The 15,295-nt window shown below is 38.5% G+C and overlaps 1 protein-coding gene across 1 annotated transcript; it reads right to left on the bottom strand.

Moving 5' to 3' along the window:
* Nucleotides 1-401: 401 nt before the first annotated feature.
* On the bottom strand, nt 402-14,941 carry myef2 (myelin expression factor 2). Its single transcript, XM_042492069.2, has 17 exons — nt 14,747-14,941; nt 12,551-12,753; nt 11,750-11,802; nt 10,766-10,773; nt 10,574-10,667; nt 9,794-9,985; nt 9,540-9,693; nt 9,401-9,450; nt 9,256-9,316; nt 7,734-7,838; nt 7,175-7,219; nt 6,976-7,068; nt 5,638-5,733; nt 4,552-4,611; nt 1,949-2,106; nt 969-1,020; nt 402-786 (listed from the first exon to the last, which is right to left on the bottom strand). Exons 1-17 carry the CDS (start codon nt 14,860-14,862, stop codon nt 623-625), a joined length of 1,704 nt encoding a protein of 567 aa, XP_042348003.1. The 5' UTR covers nt 14,863-14,941; the 3' UTR covers nt 402-622.
* Between the last annotated feature and the right edge of the window lie 354 nt (nt 14,942-15,295).

Raw genomic sequence — 15,295 nt, 5'->3', positions numbered from 1 at the left:
ATAGTGAAAAACAAACAAAAACTTTCCACTTTTCTTCGATTACATAAAAAGTAAAACTACAGCTAACAACAGCACCAATGTGGACTTTAGAAAGAGATCTATACTTATTTGTAACAGCATCCGTTTCTCTTCTGCTGAAACAAAAACTGCCACAAATCTCAAAGATGTGTGAATTTAAATAGCTTCCCGTTATCAGTGCTGCAGTCTACGCCTGATAAAATCCATGTCCATTCTGGTCTCACTTTATTCCAACTGCTGCCTTTGTGATTAATGTGGAGTTTCCCCACCGCCGAGAGGCCACTGCATGGCAGTGTTGAGCAATAATGCCAGAGAGAGCAGCACCTCAGGTTTAGTATGAAGAACAAATGTGAGACTTTGATCTCAGGAGATTTTACAACAACTAGGTTTAAAAATTAAAAAGTTTATTTGTTCAAATAAACTGCCTGACAAATTAAAAAGGGTTTACAAAACAAAGATAAAAGAGCTATGAAGTATATATAAACAGAAAAAAAACAGTGGACACATGGAGATATGAAGTAATTGTGTTTTTAAAACAAAACAAAAGGTCATTGGCAAAGTGTGCTGAATGTGGAAGTGTGTTAGTGTGACTTCTACAAAAGCTCTAGGCGTTCCGATCGATGCGGACGTCCACCTCTCGGCCGTTGATCTTGGTTCCATTCATCATCCTGCAGGCTTTCTCAGCACTCTCCGGAGAGTCGAATCTCACTGTTCCGCAGCCCTTCGACTTTCCATTCTCCATCTTGATCTCTGCGAACATTACCTGGCCTGCAGCAGACAAGAATCAGCAATGAATGCATTTTAAAACTAGTGCTTTTTAAAAGTGTTAATGAATGAATGTTAAATCTGGCATTCATGTGCAACGACTGTTCATGATGAGATGTCAGAGAGAAGCCTTTAAATGGCTTTTAAAGTAATAAAGATTGTTTCTTTCGAAGCAAAAGACATACCACAGTGACTGAACTTCTCTTTCAGCTTTTGCCATGTCAGATCATAGGACAGCTGCAACACAGATGAATACTTCAGTCATACATTTGTCATCTAGGCTTGGTCAGTATCACAGTATAATGGTATACTGGAGTATTTAAAAATCTCTAAGGTATGGTTTTCAATAATAATAATACTAAATTTATTTTTATAGCATCTTTAACTACAGAGTTTACAAAGACAAAAGAGGCAAAGCAGAAGCAAGAAGGGTTTAAAAAAAAAAGAGTGAAACAACTACAAAACAAAAATAACAATAACAACTCATACCAATCAAGAGTAAATACAATTCAAAGAATATTAGCAGTAAACACAGAAATAATATCACGAATAACAGAATTAAACAAGATCGAGACAGAATAAAAGACTAAATTAAAGATACATTAAAAGACAAACTAAAATAGACAAATTAAAAAAGACGGCAAATACTGTGATAAATACAGGCGCTCCTCTTTCATATTAACTCATTGTATGTAGTGCGCCACACACTTCTACCATCATACACCCCATACTCTGGACACTGCCAAAGCCTATTGACAACATATTTGAGACTAGGAAAAACTAGTTACAATACAAATAAAAAGATGTTGCATCAATAAAGTATATATAATAAAATACATCATAGAAAGAGTCAGATTCAGAGGGAAAATGTGCCAAAACTCTACTGGGAAGTAAAGCACTAGTTAATACATCTAAACACACCAATCATGTAACTTATTCACAGCATCATTACCATTTATATTAATGCACGGCAAGCATGGGTTGTTTCCTATTAAAAACCTTAATCAGTACTGGAGCATCAACGCATTAAAAAAAATATTTATCAATGAAATAGTAATGACATAAGTGGAGGGGTCTTTGAGATGGCTCTGTAACTTCAATCCTATTTAACAGACTTCTGATTCTCTATACTAGCCATGTTCTAAGATATCAAAGCCGCACTTACATTTCGCACAAAGATTTGACAGCCTCCTTTGGATCCGGAGCCTCTGTCCGACATGCCTCCGTAGCCTCCAAAACCACGGTTCATGTCCATTCCTGACATGCCCATCCGGTCAAAGCCGGAGCCCATCCGGTCCATCGACATGTTTCCCATCCCACCACCTGCAATCAACACACACACATACCAACTCATGAAAGAGCAAGTTCGACTAACGTACTGTATATACTGAACATAACTGATGCCTTTCACCATCTAATACACAGCTTTTCATTTATTTAGTCAAATGAGCTGTCAGTGAAGTGTGTGCTCACACTGGAAAACTGTACTGGTATTCAGTCTCTTCAAACATTAGCCACAACAGTGAGTCCAATGTCACTGTGATGTTGTTTCTACAGGAAAAGCAGATTTTGGATCTGTGCTTATTCTTAGTCACCAAACAACTCCGCCAGGAAGAGAATCAATAGAAATTATGTAAATTATCTTGTGAATACAAAACACAAAGCTTCTCTAACACCATTGACATTGAACAACTCCACGGGCTCCATTTAAACCCGCAACAAGCAAGGCGGTGGGTGTTGAGTGCATGAACTGTGTGGGCGTCGACAGGTGCACCTGCTATTTTGGTTCATGTATGTGCTGCAGTGCAAAGTGCAAAAGGGCTTTCTGAAGTGGATTAGATATCAAAGGGTGTGGTGAGGTAAATACACTCTCAGTTAATCAAATAATCTCAATCATGAAACCAGTGTGCTAATCACGACGAGGTACGACAACAATAGCACAATAAATGAACAGGCGATTCTTCGGGGAATCATATTGTGTTTGGATATTGCAGCGTGATCTCAACACACGGTACCTCAAATCTGCAGCTAAAAGCAGATGGTTTGGGTACTTTAGTTGTGATTAACCTATACATCATATCATAAATGGTGAAATTGTATTATGTGACAACAGCCCGCTCACTATTATGCATTTCAAGAACAAAATACAAATTGACTCTTTTGCTATAAAAGGAAGTTTGATTAATGAGCCTCTATAATCTGACGTACCAAGTTATAATGGACTAGCCTAATGTGTGTCGAGGTGTATGGTGTCATTTGGAACATGATTTAAATAAAGGCAAATATTGTGAATGGCTGTGCATGATGGCAATAATAATAAGGGCCCCTTTGTGCCCAAATCAATGAAATGTTCTACATTCAGATCACTGAGATCATCATCAGAAGAACAGGTTAAATAAAGCCATAAGGTTTTTTTCTCAATCACACATCTCCAATAAATGGGGAGATGTTGTACACATGAAGTACAAAAGAGAATTTCAAATATTTTTTCATACAAGGAGTAGTGTTGAGGAAAGCACCCCAAATCTAGTAATGTACAAATTAAATTACATCATTCTTAAAAAGTGCTGTTTTCACTGATCTTACTAGGAAACTTTAGAGGCTCAATATGTTAGCCATACAGAGTGCCCCAGGGACTTTCCTGTGGGCCTGCCCGAAAGCTAATGTCAACCCGGTTCTTTCATTAAAAAGCCTGTGGGATTTTTCCATAGGAATTTCGATCATGTTCACTCGTCATGTTCAGCAAGATAATCTTCACAAATGAACACTTTCTGTTCTTTTTTTAAGCCTAAATGCGATCACAGAAGTAAAAAGCTAATGTTAGGCTATAAACAAACTAAACTACAGCTGCGTGGCCACCACTATGAGACTGTAAAGCCGTGTGTAGCGCAGCTCAATGTGATGACATCCTGTAGACTTACATAGCCACTTGTTAGCAACCATCAATTTAAGAGACATAAAAGCTTTTAAGTTTGCGAGTATGGTATTTACACATTTTATGTCGTAGAACAAAAAATAAAAATCTCTTAAACTTGTGTTTACCACAGACCTTGTTTCAGGCTTCTAACCAAAAACCCATTGACTTTGAGACAAGGGAACCGGAGGTGCTGAAATGCTCTTTCATTTCCAGGTTTTAGACCTCATTACCAGGGTGCCCTGTACCATGTTTGTAATAGCAGAACTGCGAAATGTCCAGATCAAATGCTCAACGAGTTTTCTAGCTTTTCTTACTCTCACTTAACACGCACATCAGATTCTTTCTCATGCTCCACCTGTCTGCCCAAAGACTGACAAAGATACAATGTTATGGCTCTTGGTGCTACTGTATGTAGTGTAGATCACCATCCAACCATCATCCATCCTACTTCAGTTTGCATCATACACCAGTACTCCAAGACATCATGTTCTCTTTACATACAACACATTAGCAAAGCCAATGCTTGTACTGAGGTCATTTGAGTCCCTCAAGCTCCGGGGCCACCCTGTTACCCATCACCTATTCAGCAAGTCATGACACTTAATGACTCCACATCTCTGTACACAAATACTCATTCGCCCTTTTACATGATTGGCTACATAAACAGAAGACTGTAAAATGCTAATGGATAATAACTCTCAAATGTCAACAGCAGTAAAGTGGCCCAGGGCTCTGCAAGAGAGCTTACTGTAGCTTTACCAGACCTCCAAAGATAATGTGTATCTACAGTAAGGGGGAACAATCGATATACAACAGATTTAGAAAAACTGTGGATTGAATATCTCATGTACCTAATCCAGTCCCCATGTGTCCCATGCCACCGCTGCCCATGCCTCCTCCAAAACCTCCTCCTGAAGAGTATGGAAGTCAGTGCAGATTAGATCAGACCATACAACAGTTTCACAACAGTACAAGCAGAAATAATCAGATTAAAAAAACAGCACACAAAAAGCAATCCATAAACTCCATTATAACCTAACTACACAGGGATCGACCTATCGCTAAGCACCGCCCCCTTAGCCCACTCGGACAAACAAACGGTGCGCTGCATAAACAGGCAATGGCAGTGTCAAAGACATATCCAAAGATGCTATACAGAAATTTTGGGGACAGAGGCTCATTACTTCACATAGAAGCCATCAAAAGGGTCTTCGCTATGCCATCACTACCTACCACTATACCTTTGCTTTCTTTGTAAAGTTACAGCTAAGTTACCATTAATGGTTTTCAGTTGGGTGGGATTTACCTACAACCTTTTGTAAAGTTAACACTGATGTCCCATCATCAAGGGACAAAAATACTAAGAATAAGTTGAACAGACTTGACATGATGAACTAACATTATGAAGCTGAAGTTGGTCATAACATTAACGTCTTTTAGCTAACGTTGCCTACCAAAGTTCGCCACAAGGTAATGTTATACACGATGATGCCGACATAAGGTACAAGGCTATATATACTTGTCACTTTGTAAAAAATTTAGCTAGCACTATGCTGCCTTACCTTAGAGCAAATGTCCACATCCTTGTTTGTTTATGTTCTTTACGTTGAGCTTAAGCCAAAAAGACACTTAGCTCTGTTTATGTGAGATTTAGGGAACAGGATAAAATACACACTTTTCTCTAGCCTCATTTACCTCATGCACATTTTTGACCACTTTATAGTTATACCTGTAGAAATTTAAATAAAACCACAGGAAAATTGAAATCTCTGATGTTTTTCTATGGAGGTCTACGAGCAGGATGTCCAAGAGTATTGTGTGGCTGCACGAAATATGATGAGCTCATGGCGTTCGAGGGCTGGACTTAGCGATAGGTCAATCAATATGATCTCCACTGTGTCTGAAGTTTAAGTCTGCAGTATCACAGTATCACTTACCCATTCCTCCAAAAGAATCACCAAACCCTCGGTTCATTGGCATGTCACTGTGGCCAAAGTCACGATCCATTCCACCCATTCCTGACCGGTACATGTCTCAACACACACAAGAAAAAAAATGTACCCTTAGTCTTCAGTAACCAGTAAAACAGAGGTGCAACTTAATGTTTACAATGTGCCATCCTAGAGCTGAACAGGGTTTACACTAGACTTTTTTTCAACAGCAAATATGGCCATTGTTAATCCTGAATTCCAGCCATATACACAAGATATATACAGGTATCACACTCCTACCTATTGCTTTTTAAGATCTATTCAAGATTCTTTTACCACATTTAAGACATGTTTTTGGACATATTGTTTTTCTTATTCAAATACTGCAGGTAAATATAAAGGTAAGTAATATATATGTAGTCCCGTGCCAAGACAGGTTTTATGTAGGAATATGGTTATAATCGTGAATTTGGTTAATCTATATTTATCTTACAGGTACGTGCTAGTATAAAGGAAAAGATGGAATTAGGTTCAGTAGTAGGTTTTAAGATTTGTAACACCATAGATGTGGACATTCACACAGTAGAGCTTTGACTCATTTTCACAAAAATAAGTTAAAAGATGGATAAATTAATTAACAAGGTAGATTTATTTTTGAAACAAAGTTTTAAAAAAATGCAATTACAATTTGTCCATGGTCCTGCTACATTTTAAGAGTTGAAGGATGAGTTGATTCAGATCAACAATTATTATGAAAATTCCATCCAGTTACTTGGGCATGTTGCTGCTGGTGGCATCATACAAAACGCGCAGTGCATTTTTAAAATTTGCATCAGAGTCTTGTGTCCTTTGGGCCCTGAACAAGGTCCACCTATTCAGCACAACAGCCTGATCTGGGATGTTAGAGGTTAACCATGTCTCTGTCATGATGTGTGCAGAGCAGTCTTTGATTTCCATTTGCTGAGTGAGCCTTAATCACATCTCATCTCAGCTTTGCCTTGATGCCGGCTCTAGTCCCTCTCTTTGTCTTGCACTTTTGTGTTTTTTTTCGTCCCCTCTGGTCTGACTGGCTGCTTGACTAATGTTGTAGGTTGGGATCCTCTCCCAGTCTGCTGCATTCAGTCCAAACCCCACACAATTTTTCCCGTCACACAAGATTAAGCTTTTTAATTGGCTATTAATAAAGTTATTCGGCATATTTCCTAGTCAACATTTTTGGCATGAATATTTTCACCTGCTGGACAACTACACGTGATACCCGCAAAAAGCTGGCATATACCAGCTTATGTAAACCCTCGAGCTGAACCTCATCTCTCATCAGTAGAAGTCAATGTGCTCACTTACCTCCCATCCTGCCAGGCGCCATGTCTCTCCCTCCAAAGCCACCCATGTTGCCCATGTTATCCATGCCCCCAAAGCCACTGCCACCGCTCATTCCTGTCAGAAGCAGCAACAAGTTTGAACATCATTCTCCTCTTTTCCTCCACAAAAGAGTTGATAATGAACTCTGACAGGAAAAACTCATTAGTAGCATAAATCTTACCTCCTCCAAGTCTGTTCATTCCACCATACCCTTGGGAATCCATACCTAAGGCAAAAAGATGGCAGTCAGGACATGCCAACACATACTGTATCAAGGCTATTTACATCCAATGGGTATGGAGCCATTTAATGCACTGTGTGTAGCCTGGTTTTCAAACACTGTACAAAGGCAATTTTGGCATAATGTCAGTCACATCCTAACACCTGGTAGTATTTCAGCAAGTAGGAGCTCTGCTCGTCTTATCGCTTTACCCCATATTGAGGCTGCTGCGGGGTCAAGAGATGAGCTGTGAAAATGTCAGCCAAAACTTTATGGATGAGTGGTTTACACATTAACTGTGTCTGTTAATGCTAACTATGACATAAAGACGTTCAAAGCTACAGATTATTGCTGCCTTGTGGTGCAAATGTGTTGACTGACTAGAGGAGAAGCATCTGATTCTCTCTGGTAAGCATTTGTCATCCCTAACCCTATGCAACACAGTATGTGATTTAATGTTTGTAGGATGTGTGAGCATTTCTGCCCAAACATATTGACAAATATATGAGAGATGACTGACCTCCATGCCCCATGGAGCCCATGCCTGCTCCTCCTCCACTCAGACGATTGGCATTTATAGGTTGCCCTCCTGGCCCCAGTCCCATGCCAATACCCCCAAGACCCCCTACATATGAAATACAAAAGAAAAAAGGAGAACAATTAAATTATGTAATTTACTCGCATGAGTGGAGTGAGTGAAATGACACGATTTATACAAAGCTTCATCAACAATCAATAATACACAACAACAGAGAATTTTTGCACTTAAACCAAAGTAGTTTTGTAAAAATGAAAATGAAGAGGTAAATCTTTACATGATCTAGGGCTGGGGCGAAACATCGACGTAATCCATTACATAAATTTGTTGGTTTATGTAACGTGTGTCGACGTGTCGCATGGAGGATGTTAAGCCAGTAACACGGCGTGCATCAGGAGTGCATAAGCAGCGCCGAGCGTGTTGTTTTTTGTTTCGGCGCCCATGTTATCAAGTTAGAGCATGCAGACTGCCTGCCTGAGCTGCACTTGTCAGGCGCACCTCCGCTGCATTCAGCTGCAGCACATATAGAGAAACGGTGGCTCAGTGTTTTTTTTTACACGTGACACTCATGTTTGTCAGCAGGAATAAACAGATTAATCGAAAATATAGTCGACAGATCAATCGATTAAAAAAAAATCATTAGGTGCAGCCCTAACAACAACTTCTGCGGTGTAATATTAATTGTTTTACTCAGGGAAAAGTGTTTTTAGAAGGCCAATTTCTTCTATAGTTGCCAACAGCTTGCCAACATTCCCAGTTAGAGAAAGGTTGAAAATAAGGCAATGTGCCTGTGGCCCCAGGCCCCCAAATCTGCCCCTGGCAATAATAATGACAGCTCAGTGCGAGTGGCTGGATGAAACACCGAGTGATGCGCCCTGGAGTCTCAAATTATTCCATACAAAGTCTGACTAAACCTGAAACTAAAAGAAAGTAGTCTGTGGAAATCTAAAGAAGTCACTTTCCACCACTGAATATTTGTCTGTTTGTTCAGTCAGACACTTTGGAGCTTTGAGGAGAAGCTGTATTGACGCACAATACAAAATGTAGTGTAAAATATAAATGAGTAAATCTAGAATAATGAATACATTAAAAATAAATAAATAATAGGTGTATATACAGTAAAACAAAATCAATTACTGCATGTATTGCACACCACTTTATACAGTCATTTTTAAGATAAATTCTAAAGAAATGCTTTGCATGCAAGACTTCAAATATTCAACTGCAGTAGCAATGGCTGCTTTTCTTTCTTCATGTGTTTATTCATGAAGCAGCATGCAGGTGACAGATAAAATCAACAGCCCAACAGCTATCCTACCTTCATTACCATACTGCCTCAGCAAACAAGTCTGAACCTTTCTAACTGTAAAATATCTATTTGTTCCCAGAAGGTATCATATCTTTTTCACTGACAATGCTGGCGCAATACACAATTCACTGAGCCTATTACCATGGATATGAGTCTGATATCAACAACTGACAGGAGGGATGACTGTGTACTCACGTGGTAACTGAGGTGTTTTTTCTACTTGACGGAAATCATCAGGGGGAATAGATTTCTCATCCTATAAAACCACACAACAAATGACAGAATTGATTTTCACATCCTCTGCACTTGTTAAGTTATACAGTAACTAAAAATAACATACCATTTTAACGTGCATCTGTCTGTCAAACAGCATCTGTCCGTTGAACATGGCTGAGAGCAAAGTCAAGGAGGAGGTCACAGTTAAACTGTAGCATTACTTTGCATTTTTTCCTATTTTAGTGTGCAACGCTGAAGGATACATATGGCCTGCACAGCCTCCAGTGGCTGCTCAAAAGTCACTGTTCCCATCCCACGGCTCTTGCCGTCTTTATCCTCCTTTACATCTGCTCGTTTCACCACACCTGCCATGCCAAACACCTCCTTCAGCTTCTTCCATCCCACCTTGAAATCCAACTATAAAAACAACAAATAGACAGTGAGACAACATTATCTTATATCAACGTATATGTTCATCACTAGCTAGATTTGTATATTGTTTTTCCTGCTTCCTCACGTTGGCAACAAACACTGTGGTGCCCAGTCGTCCAGCCTGCAGTGCATGGATGACCTCAGGTGGGATGTTGGGGTTGTTGGCAATGGAGGGTGGGATGTTCATCCCACCAGGCCCCATGTCCTGCCCACGACCTCCCTGTTGTCCTCCTCCCATGCGCTGCAGCACACGCCGCGCATGTTCCCCATCAGGGTCCTTTGAAGAAAATAATTCACAAATTACTTCTGATCAAAAACAATGTTAAAATGAATCTGATCTTGGAATCAGCCAGCTAAGGGATGCAAAACGAAGAAAATAGACAACTGCACAATTGAATTCTTGATATTTGGTGATATGCACAGTCTATCATATTTCTAATTCTACTAAAATTATAATTTGATTTACTGTTTCAATTATTTGTGACAACTTAGAAATCTTTCAATATCACAGAAAAGCCACAAACAAAATCAAGAAATGGCTCAAAGCTAATGAGAGGCCCTAAAAGTACAATCAGCTGTCATATGAAGAATTTTGGTATAGACAACATGATGACGAATGTTTGCAGTTGGATAATTATTATTTTTTTAAATTCTGAATCACAATAAAATTAAGACACTGAACACTAAAAAACTAAAAACTCCTAATAACTCCATAGCTCCCACTTCTCTGAAAAATGCATTCCATATCATGAAAAACACAAGGTTATTTCCAACTTAAGCTAAAACAAGTAGTTGTTTTAAAGACAGACATACAATAACAAAGTTTTCAGTTTTTCTTTCATCATGTCACATTATTTGCTCTCACCTCCTTGATATTGAGTGGTCTTCCACTCAAGTCATGCTTATTCATTGTTTCTATCGCCTTCTTCACAAACTCATCATCTTTGAACTCCACCACACTATTGGACAGGGAAAACAGCGGCATCAGATGACTCCATGCACATGTGAGATTTAAAAAAAAAAGTTCTACATTTGAGAAAATAAGGTAGCGTCTTACCCACAACCCTAACCAGCGAGCATCAAAAGAGTCCAGGTAACGCACATATCCAAAGCCGAGGGAGTGAACAAAATACAGTTAAATAGATGACAAAGCAGTGGAACATTATAAATCTAACGTATCAACATGCTTGTATTATTTGCTATAGTATATGTCTGCCATATTTTGTCCACTGGATTAAGCTGGCAGATATTAGGTTGTGTTTGGTCTATTGCAAAGATTAAAATAAGAGCATTTTTTTTCATTATCTGAAGCATTGTTGACAGCACTTTTCATATAATAACTTATTAAATTACAAAGTGTTAATAGAAACATATAGCACTAACTCATACCTATGCATTGTAATTTAATGGAAACATTTAAATATTTTGAACTGGACACAAATACTAAGGTAGAAAATAAAAAAAAATTAAAAAAAGAACTAAATTTATTAAGTACATTGTTTAGGATTGACCGATTTTACAGCAGCAATAAAAGATTGTGTGGTCCACAGTAATATCTACAGTATTTATTTTGCCATTTAATATAAAAACATTTTTAAAAAAACAAACAAAAAAAACATTACAGGATCAGGAACTGTTATTTTTTTCCTTTGAGGAGAGAGCTGTGCCATATAACAAAATTGTAAAATAAGATTTTGAGGCATGAGGGTCAATCAATAAAACAAATCACACAACCCACTTTTCCCTTTGGAAAATGGCCAAACAAACAAACTTTTACACCAATTGAAGTGACAACAACAAAAGCAAAGGTGCACTCTTAAATTAGTTCATTGGGCTACTTTTCCAAAAATCAACAGGACATCTCCCTTTCAAATGAATATCAATCATTAGCCGTCTATCAGGCTCTAAACACAACCCACAGTATCTCCAGTTCAGTAACTTAGTAAGACCCAGAGAATGAGAACCTAAAAGAACACTTGATTAATGAGAGCCTGCTGAGGGCATTTAAAACCTCGTGCAGCAAGTTGGCCACATCACTTACCCTTGACTTTCCTTCTGCATCCTTAAAGAGCTCCACGTATGTAACCTCACCAACTACATGAGACATACAAAAGGAAAAATACCAAAAGAACAAAGGAATTTAAATCACCAAATCTTCAAGTCACCGTTGGCCTTGGCAATGCCGCTACTGATGGAGATGTCCCATTAATGATCAACAGTCAGCCCAGACCAACATCCCACCAGACAACACCATGCCTTTCTGGGCAGTGACTGAGACACCCAAAGGCCAAGGCCAGAGAGAAACACAGCTACATAAAACCTGGGAAATTCAAAAGACTTCAACATTATCAGTTTATCAACAGATTCCATTCATGGCAGTTGGGAGTTTTATGCTATCCTTCAACCTTTTAAAGGGCTTCTTGAGACCCCAATAAGTAATTCATTACAATATTTTCATTCATGTAATCAAGATTCACCTTGCAACAGATGCAACAAAATCATTCAACAATCAATTCTACTACAGGTTTGAGGTTACATTTTGGAGCTGACAATGCCATAAAACAAGTGACAATGGAACTAAGTTCATCTTCCTTTTCTCACAGACATATCAGCCCAAACTTAATCCAAAATTTTTTATAGAACTCCAATAACCTAATATCACACTATATTGGTTCCCTACTATCTGCGCTAAGAACATCCAGAAAAAGCTACAAACTAATTGACTACTGCTAGAAGCAGGATGCAACATCTGATAAATAAAGGGAAAAGGGGTCAAGAACTTCTGATCAGCTGAAGAGATAGAGAGAAGGAATAACACCATCCCCATCACTGGGGACATTACCTTTCTCCCGCATTAGATCTTTAATTGCTTGCCACTTCATATCATAGGGGATATTGCTGATGAACACCCGGTTCCTGTGGGTGCCCTTCTTTTCTCCACCATGTTTGTCTTTGAAGGGGTGGTAGCGGTTTCCTCTTCGGCTGCTGGAGGACTTCTCTTTAGCATCATGCTTTTCTTTGGGGGGCTTAGTTTCATCAGCATCTCTGTAAAATGCAGACAGACACAAGTCAGAGGACACCATCTTAAAACCACATTCCGAAATCCCACACTGTGGCCTGTAAATTAAATGATCTGTCAATTTATTTATGATATGAGGTTCCTATTGTGTGTTTTGCTTTTCAGAGGTAGGCTTTTCTACGTTGAAAAAACTCTCTGCCATACAGAATGAATCAAACAGCTTAATTCGACTGATTGATTTTAAATGATTACTTTAACTCGTGCAATGCACACAAACGTGCACAACCCTCATGGATTTACAAGACACAACTGTAACATCGCTGTAGTAATCTTTCCAACATACATGTTATCTTACTGCTCAGTCCCCAAACATATTACTTGGTTCATCTTCTAAAACATAACTAACTTTTCATGGGCATCCACCCAAAAGAAATCACCACAAATTGAGGCAATTTTACTGAAAAGTGTATCTGTTAAGTGTTCATAGGTAAGACAGGGAAACAAAAAATTAACCTCATTCTCCATATCACCTGTGTTACACAACATATGTCCTCTGGGATGGTATCAAATGTACCAGGGTCTACTGTTAATGTTGATGTCCGTGGGCATAACTATGCAAATTGGTATCTTTGTGTTATGCTTGAATTTTACTTCAAGGCTCTACACTGTAGCTGTTCTTTATTAGCCGGTAAGTTCATAATTTGGATTTAAACTATTTATTAACAGGCTATTTTTCTCTACATAAGAGACAGTTCTTAAAAATTAAATGAGCCACAACACACTCACGATTAAAGGGTTTTTTTTTTATAAACTGGCTGAATACTGCAATTAGATATGAATAAATTAAATATCAGAGCATGCTCTGAATATAATTCTGATTATTGCCACATAGACGTCTTGGGCCTGAAGCCCCTCTTCAGCATATAGATCGGAAACACTGCAAATCAAATCGTCTGTGTGGCAGTAACCAAAATTATTGCACCCCCGATGTTTACTGATATTTACTTCATTAATATCTGCTTTGTGGATTCATTCCCAGTCTCAAAAAAATCATCATGAGTGAGTGTGTTATGTCTTACGTTGCTCCTAATTTCCTATATATCACACGAAAAATTATGATATTGTATAAAAGAGCTACATTAATGATACTACTTAGCTTGAGAACAAATAGTAAAAATAGGTGGCATAATAAAGCCTGAATACTATATATGTCCATACAGAACATTAGGAATTCACTTTTTTCTCAAAAGTAATAGATGTAACTTGATTCTGCAAGCGTTTTGCTATGCGTAATATTATTGGTACAAAACTAAACATAGGGAGTCGGATACATTGTATATGGTGAAATTTTGGCTTTTAGAGTTAAAATTTTACACAAGCAAAACATTTTGGAAACATTTTATCTGCTGTAAAACTTGCCATTTATGAAGTGTGTGTGTTAGATAAAATAGCAGGGCTACGATAGCTTGCGTAGTTCATTCAAAGTAGCTAACAGAGCACTATCGTGGAGCCATTTGCAGCTAGCGTCACGTTACACGTTATTGTTAGCCTGGTACAATGAAATGTGTGACTTGAGTTAACAGAGATGCTACAGCCCGCTGTTATTGTCATCTGAAACAAAGTATTCGAGTTTTCCAACTGGTCGGAGGGTTAAGGTAGATTTAGTCTGTTGATTTAAAAGGCGCTAACAGCTATATTCCGTAATTCCGTTAGCGTTAGCAGACAACCGTGATTAGCACCCGGTAACGTAAAAGGTTTGGCCCATTACACCACGATGAGCGTTATGCAATTACCATTTTCACTCTCTCCGGTTACAAAAATACACAGCCTGACATATTTTGCCGTAATGTAAGCTACAAACACAACATATGCACATCACACAGGTACTTAACCGTTACCATATTAGAGGTTAGAGGCTTTTTGGCTAACAATAGCTAGCATCACACGACTCCATTTTAGCTAAGCTAGCTAACGGCTGCACACACTGGACGGACAGAGCAATGCATCGTTTTCACTCACGTTTTCACGCCATTAGGTGTTTCTGTAACGTTGGGTGTCTCCTCGGATTCGGGCTGGGCGGATTCAGTAGTTTCCTCTTGCTTTGGCTCCTCGTCAAATATTTCAACATCTGCCATGTTAAGGTTACTTTGCCCCACACGACTACAGTGCAAGATGCCCCTGATGCTACGCAGTTCAAAATGTGATGTGAGATTTGTGCCGCCAACGCGAGATTTGGGAGCTGTTGCTAGGCAGCATGGCTGAATGGGATGTAGTATACTGGAGTCAGGGAGTGAGGCATAATGCACAAATAAAATGGGAATATCTGAAAAGATTGTGCACCGTATGACACGCATATACATGAAGCGTTTTCACATTTAAATCTACAATTCTTTCATTTACACTTTTTTGCACATACGTTTTGTGCTCTTTATATTCTACTTTTCATTATATATTTTTATATTGCTTCTATATATATATATATATATATATTTTATCTTATTCTATTTAAAGTTACTATATTTTTATTCTTCTTCTATGTTGATTGTTTGCACCAAAACACCAAGTCAA

Source organism: Plectropomus leopardus, chromosome 1 (assembly GCF_026936395.1).
Source record: "Plectropomus leopardus strain MGB_pleo_1.0 chromosome 1, ASM2693639v1, whole genome shotgun sequence".
NCBI lineage: Eukaryota > Metazoa > Chordata > Actinopteri > Perciformes > Serranidae > Plectropomus > Plectropomus leopardus.
This window is presented reverse-complemented; position numbering and strand designations above follow the sequence as displayed.